We start from the raw sequence: 15,108 nt of genomic DNA, 5'->3' as shown, positions 1-15,108 counted from the left end.
AAAATGGAAAAAAGGGCATGTGGCCTATCAGCACGCCGCTTTTATATTTTTGTGCAACAACTTGGTGAAGGCGTATAGTGGGTTTTGCATGTTGGTTTAATTGGTGTCCTCATGTAGAGACGGGTACGTCTAGAAACCAGTAGACAAAGAAATATAGGTATGTGGTTATATACAAATATTTCATAACATTTACGAACGTGACTTGGAAGGATGCACAGGAACTGGCAGCAGACAGAGATGCCTGGAGGCTCTTTGTGGACACCACATGCCCTAATTAGGTAGCGGACATGGAATGATGATGACTAGGTATTCTTTATTTGCTATATTATAAAATTAAATCTTCATATTTCAATGCTCAATAACTAAATCCGGGACTTGACGCAATGTAGTTAAACACGCTAACTTGAACTATTTTTACTCTGTGGAACCTCCTTTTTAAATGTCTTTTTTCCGATATTTTTTGACACGATTTTACTAACCGTATTCTTCTTTCTTTCTTCTTTTTCCATATCTGCTCCAAAGTGAGTCATGTAGACATCACCAGGCGCCTCCAGGAGATCTTAACGTTAGCTAGTACTCTCCCCTCTTCCCACGTCAATCCCGCGAACCTTAGTTCCGCCGAATCAAAGCCGAAAGATTGTCATCGATGGCCTTCCTGGACGACGGGAGCCCGCAAAAGCGATGAAGAGATAATTTAGGTTAAGGCTCTCTTGAGGCATCCGCAGCCCTTCCCCGAGTCAGGTCTACCGCCGCACTCTCAAAACGTTCGTTATAGGAGGCTGCTGCGTTCGTTCTAGGACTTCAATGTTGGTTACGAAATCTACCCTCATATAGCAGGTACCTAGTATTCTCCCCAAGCATTTTCTCCCAAAACTCAGAAGCTCGATGTTTTGAGTTTTGGTAAGGTACCAGTATTCGCACACATTCAGCAATAGGAGTACTGGCATTACACAAAAGTTGAATAATCGGCATTTCATTTTGACCGAGACTAAAATTTCAGACATATCGTGTTGAAAGTTGATCCAGCAATTCTTAAACGGGTTGCTGGCTCTTTGTGCAATGTTCATGCCACCATCCACAGTCATGTGAACTCCCAAGTATATAAAGCTTTTAACTTTTTCCAACCTCTGCCCATTATTATAGATGGGCTGATCAGGGTCAGAACAGGATTTGTTACACATAATCTGGGTCTTTTTCGTATAAAAAAAAAATACCTACCTTATTAGCTAAACATTTTTCGGTTCCGTTTTTTTTACTTCATCAAGTATTTAACACTGCCGTTTATCAATGAGACGTCTATATTATTTTCTTATCTAAAATGTTCTCCATCTCTGCTGTAATTTGTTAACGTGTTAAAGGTTAAAGTTTTTTTTCATTCTTTTAATTCCACATTTTTTAACTACTAGTAGAGTAAATACTTATTTTCTCGGAAAAATATACTCTTAGTTTATTATTTAGAAGCTATTAAATCATAAGGAGGCCAAATCAAAAAAATATTATGTACTGTCAAACGAGGCTATTCTGCTAACTAAGGGATTATTTTGGCTATTAGAAATATTTTTTTAATAAATTTATATTTTATTTCTTATATACGCCCAGAGGGCTTTTACATGACAGGTACAAAATTAAAAGTCATGCGTTTCATTACAAAAATTATAAGTAGATCTGATAAATATGTATATAATAAATAAATATATTTTTTGTAAATAACAATTTTAATTGACTTGCTCAGTTGCTAGTACTGAAATTTAGGAATAACTATGTTTTTTACTCTAATGTATAAAAAAAGTTGAAGTTTTTTCAGAATCTGGTATAAATGGACCGAGACGACAACCGCTCAAACTTCATTATTTTACTAAGTATAAATAGATTACATGATAGGATCGCATATTTTTCGTATGTTTTAATTTTTTAGTTTTTATTTATTCAAACAAATACATATATATTACAAAAAAAAAAACGTATGCTAAACTTTTTGAGGCCAAGGGCCCTGTGTTGAGTTGGGATACAACATAATGGAAAATGGAAGCATGTACATAATTAAATAATAGCAAAAATAAAAATGAAATATTATTACATTAACTTACATATTTCAATAAACACCTGGACAACACGCTTAATAGTATATAAATCTATGTAATATCTCGCAGCAGTCTCCTACAATGGTCTACATTGATATATCAGTATTCAGAATATATTAATATCTTAATAGTTTTTAAATAAGATAGAACATTCCAATCAGAAGACAAAATAGTACAGGAAAGAAAATAATTATTTTGGTTTGTTCTGCCCAGTGTAGGGTTTCCAAAATATTTTGTGAAGCATTGGAAAAAACATATGTTTGTTATATTTTGAAAAAATATTTTAGATGTCGAAATGAGCGAAAACGCACACCAAAATTAAGACGAAGGTAATACGAATTACGATGAATCAGAGTAAATCAAAAGTCTGGAAAATATATTAGACCACCAGCAAGATTAACAACTGTGAACATTAAACTGTTGATGTCATCAAAAATGTTAGTTAAAATCAACTATCACACAAAATTCGAATTCTGTTTTTTATGAAAATTTCTTTTTTATTTTACCAAAATGTAATAATATATATTTAATCTATGTACATTCTTTGTGTAAAATATATTTGGAATAATTTAGTATAAATTTTCCATAAATATATGCCTAGGTGGAGCACGACCTTCGCTATGATGCAAATTTTGTAAACGCGAAATAAGTTCATTGAAATGTCATTTTGATGACAGGAACTATTGAGATGTGCTAAAAAAAGGTGCATAAAAAATAAAATAAAATAACAATGGGAATGGACCCACCAATACAAAAAGTAACAAAAAACCATAGAATTAAGAATAGTCTCTTAATTCCATGCAAAAAACATTGCAAAATAAATAAAAGTACCAAAACTAGACGGAATAATCCCGTTCAATAATCCCGGTACTATCATACTAGACTTCATAATGTAATAGTTCTGTGTACAATAATTTTTACGACTCTTGCTGTGTATTGGACAAAGAAATTATTTTGTGCTTCGCTGTCACGAACATTCTACATTCTATAAAATGTAGCTTTTGACGGGCGATGACTTTATTGGATTCGATTCTCAAAACGCATGCGCGCTTGCAATGTTTTTCATTATTTTCTAACCCCAATCCTCTAGCGCCGCCTACGAGAAAATTAACCTCCATCTGTCAAATGGAGAAAAAGTGTCGCGAAGTTAAGTCGTGTCTCCATTTTGGATTTTTGAAATTCCGAAAAATTCTAAATAATCATAGTCATCAACTCACTAAATAAGTACTTTTAAACATGCCAAACAAAGAAAAACGTAATAATATTTTAATATAAGTAAGTGTATTTGGAATAAAAAACAAAAGAAAATCGAACGTTATTTTCACTTTTAAATATTTGAAGGCTTACCGGTGAAATATTTAAATACATTGTTTTTACTTTAAAGTTACGTAACTTTTTCACTTGAATTGAATGTGATATTGTAAAACAATGACAACCCTTCGAGGATATCATAAAATAAATAAATTTCGACGGTCGAAGTACAAAAATGAGGCGAATGAGAATAATGACGTAATGTTCTTGCAAAGCTGAAATTTTGAAATTCATGAGGATAGACAGACATTACTAAGTAACATGGAAGCTCAAACAGAAACAACTGACGATTGCGAATGTAATGTTCATCCTTCAGTGTTCTTTCTTCTGGGAACTCTTTTAATAACAAGGTAAGTTTATTAACATATATTTATTACCCGCATTTCATGTCTTGGCTTGCTATGAATAAAATCGTATCAACAACAAGTAACCACCGCGTCTATAACAAGTTTGATCAAATATATTTTTTGCTATCAAATATAATATAAGGTATAAATGAAAATTCACAAAAAATATTAAAAACTTTGACGTACATGAGTAAAGTATTTATTTTGAATATGTTAACATATTACAACAGAGATGAGGAACATTTTAGAGAAAGGACAATGGGTGTCTAGTGACCTGTCATTGGCTGGTTTATGTGGCCAGTTAACACACTTTGTAACATTCACCATTCTGCCTATATTTGACTATTCATATTCCTTAAATTCTTCTCGTTTTTTTATTTTTATTGAAATTCTTTTCACATAAGCATTCTTCTAAACATTTTTTGTAATTCCCGCTAAACTGCAAAAGCAGTTTTTTTGCAGGGATTTCTCTCTTTAAACATTTTGGTAACACAATATAATGTTGACATAAAAATATAAATAATCTTAAATGTATTAATAAATAAAAGGTTTAAAAAATGCAATACAATACAAGTAAATCAAGTCTTTTTTGATACCATATGTTGATGTTTGTGAAGTTAAAGAGCTGAAATTGAATTGATGCAGGTGAGATTCATCAATTAAATTATTTCAACTATATACTAGGCGACGCCTGAAAATCAACAAAAAAAATATACTTGAACCTGGTGGATTTATCAGCAACGTTTTAAGTTTGTCAAAAAATTTGTAGACAATTACTGGATTTAACCTCCTAGGGAGCTGTTAATATTAACATATTATAACAGAAATGAAGAACATTTTTGAGAAAGGAATGTAGAAGTCTTCGTTTAAGGAATTCAAAAACAAAAAAATATATATGAACGCTTTTCATAATAATGTTACGAAAAACATTTAATAAACAAAATAAAATATAGGAAAATGTTGATGGACGCAGGAATCAAGTAAGACCGAGAAAGACATGGCATGATCAAATCCAAAAAGTACCTACTTGAAAACGGATATCGTCGCATTGGGGAAACAAGGCTCTATGTAGATTCATGATTTTTTTGAGACATGAATGTTTAAAATAAAGACGTTATTTTATCTAACAATTTTTATTAATAGTGTCTTTATAAACTTAATACTAATTAAGGATTGATTTCGTTTTTTTTTAAATTTTGATGCGGATAGAACCGACAATTAAATATAAACACTATAAAATTTCAAAGTAAATAAACATATTTTGTTTGATAGAACCTTGTTTCTCAACGCGACGACATGTCGAATGTCGGAATAATCGGCGCGCGTGCATGAGAAGATGTATGAATGTAGAGGAAACGAGGTCTGTATGCAAATACAGAGTGATATGGCGTTACTTTCTGTGTAACATTCACCATTCTGCCTATGTTTGAACATCCACATTTCTTTAACTCTTTTATCTGTTGACTTTTGTGAAGTCAAAGAGCTAAAACCTTTATCATGTGGGTAAGATTAATCCAGCTGAACCAATTCACCTACTAGGCAACGCCTGAAAACTATTTTCCAATGTTTTTCTTCTCTGTTGCATCAAATATAAATATAAATAACTCTCTAGGGAAGAAATCCAGCCAGTCTGCAAGCATTTGGGCATACTCAAAATATTGTTGAATTAACTACCTGGTAAAAGAAGAAGTATAAAAATTGGAAAATTGTTTTCAGGCGTTGCCTAGTAGGTGAATTGGTTCAGCCTGATGAATTTAACTCACAGGTTTCAGCTCTTTTACTTCACAAAAGTCAACATATGAAAGAGTTGAAAAAATGTGGATGTTCAAACATAGGCAGAATGGTTAACGTTACACAGTGTGTAAATTGGCCACTTAAACCAGCCAACGACAGGTCATAAGTCCTGTAAATACCTAGACTTCCATATTCCCTTCTCAAAAATGTTTTCCCTCTCTATTGCAACAAATTTAAATCAAGAATACGTTTAACCTTTTTTTATTAAAAGTATTACTTTAAATAGACGAGTCGAAGAACTTTTAATATAAATTGTTGTCAACTCTCGTTAGCGTGATATTTCATGTAATATTAGTATATTTTCTCCTTATATCGTTTATCTTTGGCTATTGTAAAAAGTTGGCCAGTGTCCAAATTATATTCAAAATGACTTTTTTTATGCACAGCGAGCAACTTAAAATTATATACTGTTTCGTGGCTGAATGGTGAGTATGCTTGCCAAAATTTAAGATACGTATAATGGTTTCATGTCTTTGTTAATAATAAGCAATCAAAAACATTACAATTTAAGATAGTTTTTATGACTGTTTATTTTTATATCCACATCTGATGGCATGTAGATTTAGAATTGTGTTCGTGTACAAATCACAGCTTATCTTGATTCTATTTGTTTTTAAATACATTTTTTTTATTTTCTTTTATTCAGGAAACATAAAGTACAAATTTTATTTTATTATTATTCCTTTTCCGCACCTAATGGTGCATAGGGCACTGCATTGGTACACCACTCTTAGCGTATCTTGATCATTTTTGTTACATGAAGGTAAGGTGATCAGTCTTACGCTTCAGGGACAAATAAATACTCTGGTGTGGAAACACTCTTTGTTAATAAATATCTAATTTCAACCATGTTGGGAATCGGACCCGAGACCAATTGAATGGTAGGCAAACGCGCTGACCATTACACCACAGTTACATAGTTTTATAGTTTACAAAATTAGACTTATCTCTAATGGACCAGTGAAGTTTGGATATCATATTTAACCATTTATTATTACAATAATATTGATTTTTTTTGATGATATTTCTTGATAAATTATAAATAAAGTTATCAACAATACTTCTTGGTTCAGTTCCACTTTTTTTATTGTTTTAACCAACGAGCGCTTTCGCCTAAGTAGGCATCTTCAAGACTCGTAAATTATTTACAACGTTTACAGCTTTAATACTATTTCTAACATATTTTGGAGATAAGGAGAAATTCAGTGCTACTTTTAATTGTATTGTACTGAGCGAAATTTCTCGAAAATGTATGAAAAAAATCACAAAAATATCTCAATAAATTGAACACTTCGAACTACGTTAAAAGTTTTTTTCCAATATAACCAATAATATAGTCTTTTTATTTGTGAAAGATTTCCAGTTTTCAGGAAACCAACTCACTAATCAGCAGAAAATTCCGAGGAGAACTTGTGACGTCACGGGCGGAGTAATTTCAATATTACAAAAGTTTAAAAAATCATCGCGCTGACAATACGGCACATAAAAATTAAATCTCGTCTTTTTTGGATAGTAAACCTTTTTTTTAAACTACTAAACTTCCTTATTAAAAACAAGTCTGAAAATTCTGAAATCTGCCGAAACGAATAACAAACGCCAGCCGAATATTAATTCCAGCCATTAGCTGATTTCCCCCAAAATTCTCATGGTTTGAGATATATAGAGAAAGGAATCAAATATGGCGGAAAGTGCTAGTCACCTCCTCTCACACTGCCTTATATAAGTTGTATATAGTTCCTAGGACAAAAATGCCACCCTTTCAATGGACCCTTCCCCAGGCTCCAGACCATTTCCCACGCCTGACGGCCGCCGTTATAGATTTATTATTTATAAGTTCTGTCAACATTATTCTCTCAACTTAAAGTGTAAGGGCACATTTTGACTTCAGAAATTGATTGTAAAAATATATTTTATTTATTTGTCCATTCAAAAGTACACTGGTTTACAAGTTCGTGAACTTATTAGGGCTTTTTAGGCTGTGCCCGTATAAATCCGTAAAAATAAAGTATAAACAATAAATAATAACATTAAAAAATAATCAGATATAAAGATTGAAGTAAAAATTATAAAAATTAAATACAAAATAAAATAACCTAATAAATAATTTAGATACGGTTTTAAATGTAAAAAATTGAAGTAAAAAATAATATGCCAAATAACAGTAAGTACTAAAGTAAATAATGAAAGAACATCAAAATATAATTTGTAAATTACATTATTGATATTTTTTTAAGGGGATTTTTTTTTATTTATCTTTTTCTTTAAGTCTTATTTTCTACATTACACTTTCCGGAAATAATAAGGGCCATATTAAAAAATAAAATCAATCAACAAAATGACATACATAAAAAAATAAAGCTTTAATTTCAGCTATTTTTTAAGCCTTTTTTGTCTTTATATGCTCCCATTACATATAAAAAAAACAAAAAAAAAACTATCAAGCTCAAGAGAAAGACGTATGCTGAAAATCTGGCTTTTAGAACAAAGTTTTTTAAATAAAAAGAAATTGTGCTTTTCTTTTTTATTTAGACCAATTTGTATTTTTTACGTGTGTATTTTCGATGCACATGGGAATACATATTTTTTTTCCATTGTAAAAAGGGTTTTTATATGTTATAGAATTTAAGAGATAAGATAATGTTTATATATTAGTACTTAACTATGAGCACCTGCTGACGAACTGCATTTTATGCTGTTCAGTAGGACTTGATAATTTTTATTTTAATTTTTTGTGTGTTTTTGATTTATAAATATTAAAAAAATATTCTACTGTAAAAAACCTGCGCTCTCGTTGAAAAATCTAACCAATTAATTTGTATTAAATTTTCATGTCGTAAAATCTAATACCTGTCTATAAACATTTAAACAAACTCAGCATATTGACAATCAATCCCTATTTTAAATAATATTTTTTTCACAGATCTTTTATTTATTTATTTGACACTTTATATACATATACAATATATAAAAATAAAAGGGCGGGCATATTGCCTTAAGGCAATTTTTTCCTACCTACCCAAACCGTTCAGTTTGAAAAAATTATAAATACACGGACAAATTGAATCTTATAATTTTTTACAAAAATTAAAAGCAAAGATTAACAAAAATAAATACAAATAAAAAAAATAACACAATACTATGAAGAGAGGAGAGGAGATGAGAAGGAAAGAAGAAGGATAAAGGAACAATTTAAATATTCGGATAGTGACATTTTAATCTGGACTCAAATGTAAATAAAGAAGGGGCGTCTCTAACATTAATTAGTAGATTATTCCACAGAGATCTTTCCCTTAACATTTACAATACTAGAAAAAAATCATGGATTTTAACATCTATTTTATGAATACACGTATTTTTTTCCTATAATTGGTACGTGAACTCAAATTTGAGTTATTAAAAACAATTGTGATTTTAATTATTTCGAACCAAAATGTCTAAAAGAAATGCGCTTGTATAGACGCTACTGAACTGTGATAGTTTTCTTGATTATAAGGTATACGGGGAACGTGACTTCGTTCGCCTGTTTTTTTTTTTCTTTTTAGTATAAACTTTGATTAAAATAGTTCTCCAATCAACGCCATTTTCCTTATTTCATTCCAAGGCGTGAAGTTGTACGTGTTCCGTGCTCAGTCGGGTGTAGAATGCAGTAATTGCCTCGTAGGAAGGAGGAACGTTGGGCATTTTCACAATTCGCCTTTGAACATCGAGGAATTATTCACCTACACTTAATTTCAACTATCTGACGTTAGTGCTACTTGTAAAATCCAACGTTATCTCAATAAAGAAGTTAAAACGGACCGAATTTTTTTTTTCTAAAGCGTTATTGCAGTAGAAACATTTAATAGTACAGAAAAATATATTTACTTTGACTATGCGCGATTAAAAAAAAAAAAATTATAACCAAGTGCTCTACTTCTACCGTATAAAAGTGCATTTATATGAGTCAATTATTTAGTCCATTAAATTTAACCTGTGTTTAAAATATATGAAAATGTTTTATCAAACAACAGGACAATAACGATTTTGCGCTGCTATCAAATTTATACGATAATTCCATTATAATATGGGATCTTTTAATAAACGTCACATATTTTGTATGATTATCCTCACTGTTGTATTTTATTTTGTGTTTAAAGTAAAAAGTTGTATTTTATTTATTTATACACGGCATTTCTGCTATTTTTTTTTTTTAAAGAAATATTTGCGTTCTTATAATTTACCCAAATATTTCATTTTGAGGCTTCAAAATAATTACACTGTTTATTTATTTATTAACGGACATTGTCCATGTATACAATTTATAAGGTTTAAATATTACAATAAAAGAGTAGTTTAAAACATTTAAAGAAAAAAGAAAGAAGCATTGACAAACATAAGGGACATCGAGACAAGATCTGGACTATTTATTTAGTGCTCGTTTAAATCGTTGTAAACTTAAACCAAAAAAGTCCAGATCCTGTCTTGAGTTAACAATACGACAAAGGCGGGTCATTGGAGAATTTAGGCCATAGTTTGTTTTATGCTGATCGATGAACAGTACTTCATTGTTTCTCAATCTACGAGTCGGAATATTGAATTTTACTTGTCCCAGTAATGATGGAACATCGATTATACCATTTAGTATGCCGAACATATATATGGAGTCAATATTAGTTCTACGTTTTTGTAGACTAGAAATATTTAACATTGACTCTATTTCAGCATAAGAATAATTATCTCTCTCTAGTCCAAGCATCCACGCTATTTTTCGAAGCAAGCGATGTTGGACTGATTCAATGTGATTTATGCGATTGACACAGAATGGAGACCAGACCACTGAGGCATATTCAAGAAGAGGGCGAACAGTTGAGCAATAAAGAGTTTTGATTGTACGGACATGAGTAAAATCAGAGGATATTCTGTTAATGAAGCCAAGTAATTTCAGTGATTTATTTACTGTATTATCATTTTATGCTACACTTGTAATTTAATAACAGTACTATATTTTAAATTCAAAACGAAGTACTTCTTACTAGGAGAGTTTTTTTCTAACGAGGGTTGTATTCGGTAAAAAAATATTTTTCAGTTTAAAAAATCAGAATATTTCACACGTTTTGAAAGTCAGTTTATTCACAAGTCATAAACGTACATTATTTTAGTATTTAAACAATGACAACTCTAAAATAGAGATTAGAATCCCAACCACCCATGCGCTCTTCAGCAGCAAAAAAAAGATTTTAGTAAATTTCGGACGAATTCTAAATAATATGTCTTATTGTAAAAAAGTATTTTGTCAGCCTCGTGGTGTAGTGGTTAGCGCGTTTGCCTGTCATGCAAGGGGTCTCGGGAAAGTGGGGCAAAGTGGGGGTTTTTTAGGACACCGTCCGATGTATTCAAATATAATTCTACGCTCCTTCTGGACTATTCTGAATTCCATGGTGTGGCTATTAAACGAAGCAAATAAAAAATAAAAATCTTTAAATTAATAACTCTTTGGGGATTGAAAAGATCCAGAATACGACCCCTGGAAACGAATGCGTACTGTCTTCTGACCTACCACCGTTAATTTTGAGGTAAATTAAGTAAAGGGTGAATTTGTGCTTTAAAATATATTTTAAACAAAAAAAACAACCCCTTAAGTTTTAAGAAATCTCACCACTCGGTACGTAATAGGGACATCGAAACAAGCGTTGTGAATTTCCAAAGTAGAGCACGATTGCAATTAAGTTCTGATATAAATACGTTTATATTGCTTAAGTTAGCGATGCCTTGAAAGCAGTTTTATACAAGAACCATTAGCCTCAGCGAAGATATTAAATTACTTGCGCATTTTACGAGAGGAAATTTCACCCTCCTCCCAAGGGCAGATCTGTTTTTCCGGCTTTTTTTCATTGTTTTCCGTAAGTTTATTTACTTCTAGAATCCAACGACTACAACATTGGATTTCTGTTATTAAGATACTTTTATTGAAAATTATGAATCAATAGATTAAGATAGAACATATTAACGCTCAAAATAGAAATTAATTTAAATAAAACTTTTGTGTTGAGTACATGTGTAGAATTAAGAAAAGTCCAGAAACCGCATACGCGAAAAAAAGGTGACTAAACTACTCTTAAAAGAGTAGTTTTACGTTTTGACCCATTAGTTTCTTTATAGACGTCGCTCAGTACGCAACTCCCGATTTGAATTCAACTATGCCGTGTTGTGTCGTTTTAAAGTGAACAAATACTTCTGGGATCTTAAAAAAACGGGTTGAGATCACATTTCATGTGTAAGTAGCAAATGCATGTGTAAGTAGCTAATGCATTACTTAAAAAGTGGATTGTTTTTCCATCAGTCAGATTGTCAGAGAAAACAAAATAGTCATTTTGTTAGTGTTACCAGGGTAGTATTTTTTTTTACGTAATTTGCTCATCCAATGAGGGAAATAATGAAAATTGGACCTCTCGGATTAAACAACACCGGAGTGGACATTTGACCGACATTACCTTTAAATCATAAAAAAATATTTCCTAATTAATAAAAATATTCGTTTTATGTAAAATAAAATTTGTTTTAATTTTTATGTTTAGAGTTTATAAATTAAATTACTCATATAAAATGATCCTTTACTTATCTACTCTGTCGTGTAAATAAATATTTTCGCGTGTTCAATTATATTTTCGAGAAATTGAAAAATTGCTTTTTTTAAAAATATTATATTTGTGTTAGGATTATATTTTTCGCGATCTGGCAACATCACGCGACGACTTCACGCATGTGCGCAGCGAAAATGGGGCAAAGTAGGGGGTTTTTCGGACACAGCCCAATGTATTCAAATATGATTCTACGCTCCTTCTGGATTATTCTTAATTCTGCGGTTGAGTATTTGGTTAAAATTGTTTTAGTAATAGATGGTAAAAAAGATTTTTATTTACATAAACATGATTTTCAATTACCTACCTGAAATAACTGTTTACTAAAATTTACAATAATAATAATGCACCTTATTTATTTTTATTAAGAGGAAACGCGGACTGAATTTACTTTATACAAATGTATTCTCGTATTTTCTCCATGGATTATGGTACTTTACACTAGAGCAGTAATTCACATACTATAGACAATTACCATTGATGTGTCTCTATTGTTTTGCTTTAAAGTGCTAGAACCATTCAAAAACCCATGAAAGTGTCCACTTTTATCTGCCTTCTTTGGAGGTACGGTATACAAATATGATAAAATAATTTAAAAAAATAAAATATCTACCAAGACACAAAACATCATTCCAATATTTTTTGTAAAAAAAAACAAAATCATTTCAGTTTTGGGGTGCGAAAAACGAGACTAAGAAACCTAGAATTGGTCGATTTTTATTAGTCATAATTAGTCCGACGTACAGTTGCCTTTTTTGCACAATATCGGGAAGACATATGCGAGAGAGTGGCAGAAAAACTATGTACAAATACCTATTCATTAAATTCCTCTACCACCACATTTTCTTTAAAGGGTTCCATAAGTGTTTTTTATTTATTCATTTACGTTTTTTAATGGTTCATTGTTTTAATATTTAGGTATATAAAATATTTCATTATAATAACAGCAGGTATTTTTAATTTATCATATTGATATTATAATGCACACTGTGTCTCGTGTCATTTGAACTCCGAAGTATTATTTTGTATAATAAATGGAGTTCTCTGATTTTGAGTTAAAATGTGAAACGCAATATTGTTAGTAAAAGCTCGCAAATATTAATAACAGCTTGAAGTGATGCCACGCTGAAAGCTTTTTACCCATTTATTTTGTGATCCGAGCCTTCAAAAATGATAAAATATTATACTTTTTGACGTCATGTAACAAAGCTGTAATGAAAGATTTATTGAAGCTTATTTTTTTTCTTATCCGGTTATATTAAAAAGATATTGGTTACAAATGAAATATCAGTAAACAGAACATTGAAAATAAAATGCGTCATATCATGTAATTTATAATTTATGCTCTAATATTTTCATTTTACGTTAATTTGCTTTTCTGTTTTCTGAATATTATGTGTAATAAATATGTTTTTTGCCATACACATTTTTTTTTACCATGTCTTAAACTATATTTTTTTACTGTGTATTTTGTTTTTACTATGTATTTTACTGGGTTTTTACATATGTTTTTTAACTATGTCTTTTACTATGTTTCTTACTATGTATTTTGTTTTTACTGAGTTTTCAAATATGTTTTTACTATATTTTTTAATATGTATTTTTACAATGTATTTTACTATGCTTTTCACTATGTCTACTACCTTTATTATTGTTTCTATATATTGATGACTGTTTTATATTTTTTTTTTGACGGGCTTAGAACGGGCTAAAGAACCCTAGTTAGGTAGTCAAAACAACTTTCCATAAACGTTTATAATATCATAATAATAAAAACAAATAAATTATGCATAATTTCTTTGATTATTATTTTTCAATATATTTTAGGTTATTTTTTTGTTGTTCTAATATGGTTTTTTTTTTCACAATAAATGTTACCAACGCAAAATAACTATCACTTAAACAAATTAAAATTTGCACTAGTTAATGGCTTTGTATATTCTCCAATAGCTGTAGGCTCAGGCGTACCTCAAGGTTCCAATGTAAGACCTGTGCTTTTTAATATATTTATGAATGACCTTGATTCGTTGTTAAAATCTGATTTTAATTTGTTTGCTGGTGATTTGCAAATATATTGTTTTATATATTGTCAAATATGTAGAGTTACTGGTGTAAGAGTGTTGTGTGACATGTTTTTAAACGTTGATAAATTTTACCAAAAATCGACCATAGACAGAATAAAAATTGTTAATCATTTTTTCTAAAAACAATATTGAAAGCAATTAAAAATTACAGTTAAGAAAGTTATATTACAAAAACAATATCGTAAAGTAATGTAAGAGAAAGGGGGTGAGTACTTATTATTATAAAATAAATTAGAGTTCTGTTCAGAGGTTTACATTATTTTCGTAATTTATTTATTTATTTTTACACAAACGGCATAAATTACCCTAAAAATAAATACCTATGTTGAACATAAATATGAAGAAGAAAAATATATGTGTACACATATATATATACATACATATAAAAATACATAATAAAAAATAATAAAATTGCATTACTTTAACAATAGTAACAAGTTTATACACAGGAGTAACTAAAAATATTAACAAAATAAATTCATAAATATGAAAAAAAAAAGGTAAAATATTTTTGAACATTGAGAAAAGTTTAAGAATTATATTGCGAGAGAAAAAAAGAAATCAGACTCGTTTTATAACTATCAAGTCCAGAACCAATCCTATATGATACACATCTTTATCATCTACTTCTATATATGTACGAGTATAAGCCCTAAATATTATAATTATAATAGGATATTGCGAATTTTAAGATGAGTAGGTACATAAAAAATATTTCATTTTGTTTGTATTTATTTTTAATTTTTAATTTTTAAAGCTTTTACACTATTTTGAGTTTATCCAAACTGCTGACAAAATATTGGATTTCACTTCCTAGAGACTTATTAAGATTAACAAATTACAATGGAGATGGATAATATTTTAGACTTTAAGC

General features: G+C 30.0%; 1 protein-coding gene across 1 annotated transcript in view; it reads left to right on the top strand.

The window, feature by feature from the left end:
• Nucleotides 1–3,227: 3,227 nt before the first annotated feature.
• LOC148278223 (uncharacterized) overlaps nucleotides 3,228–15,108 on the top strand; it is a 43,199-nt gene continuing 31,318 nt past the window's right edge. Inside the window, exon 1 of the mRNA XM_088231738.1 lies at nucleotides 3,228–3,742. Coding sequence (XP_088087864.1) covers nucleotides 3,654–3,742 — 89 coding nt within the window. The 5' untranslated portion in view covers nucleotides 3,228–3,653. The remainder of the gene's footprint in view (nucleotides 3,743–15,108) is intronic.

The sequence above is a fragment of the Micrasema longulum genome, unplaced genomic scaffold, assembly GCF_059751315.1.
Source record: "Micrasema longulum isolate JH-2025_06_02 unplaced genomic scaffold, ASM5975131v1 h1tg000908l, whole genome shotgun sequence".
Lineage (NCBI taxonomy): Eukaryota > Metazoa > Arthropoda > Insecta > Trichoptera > Brachycentridae > Micrasema > Micrasema longulum.
Note: the sequence above shows the minus strand (reverse complement) of the source record. Positions and strands in the feature narration are given on the sequence as shown.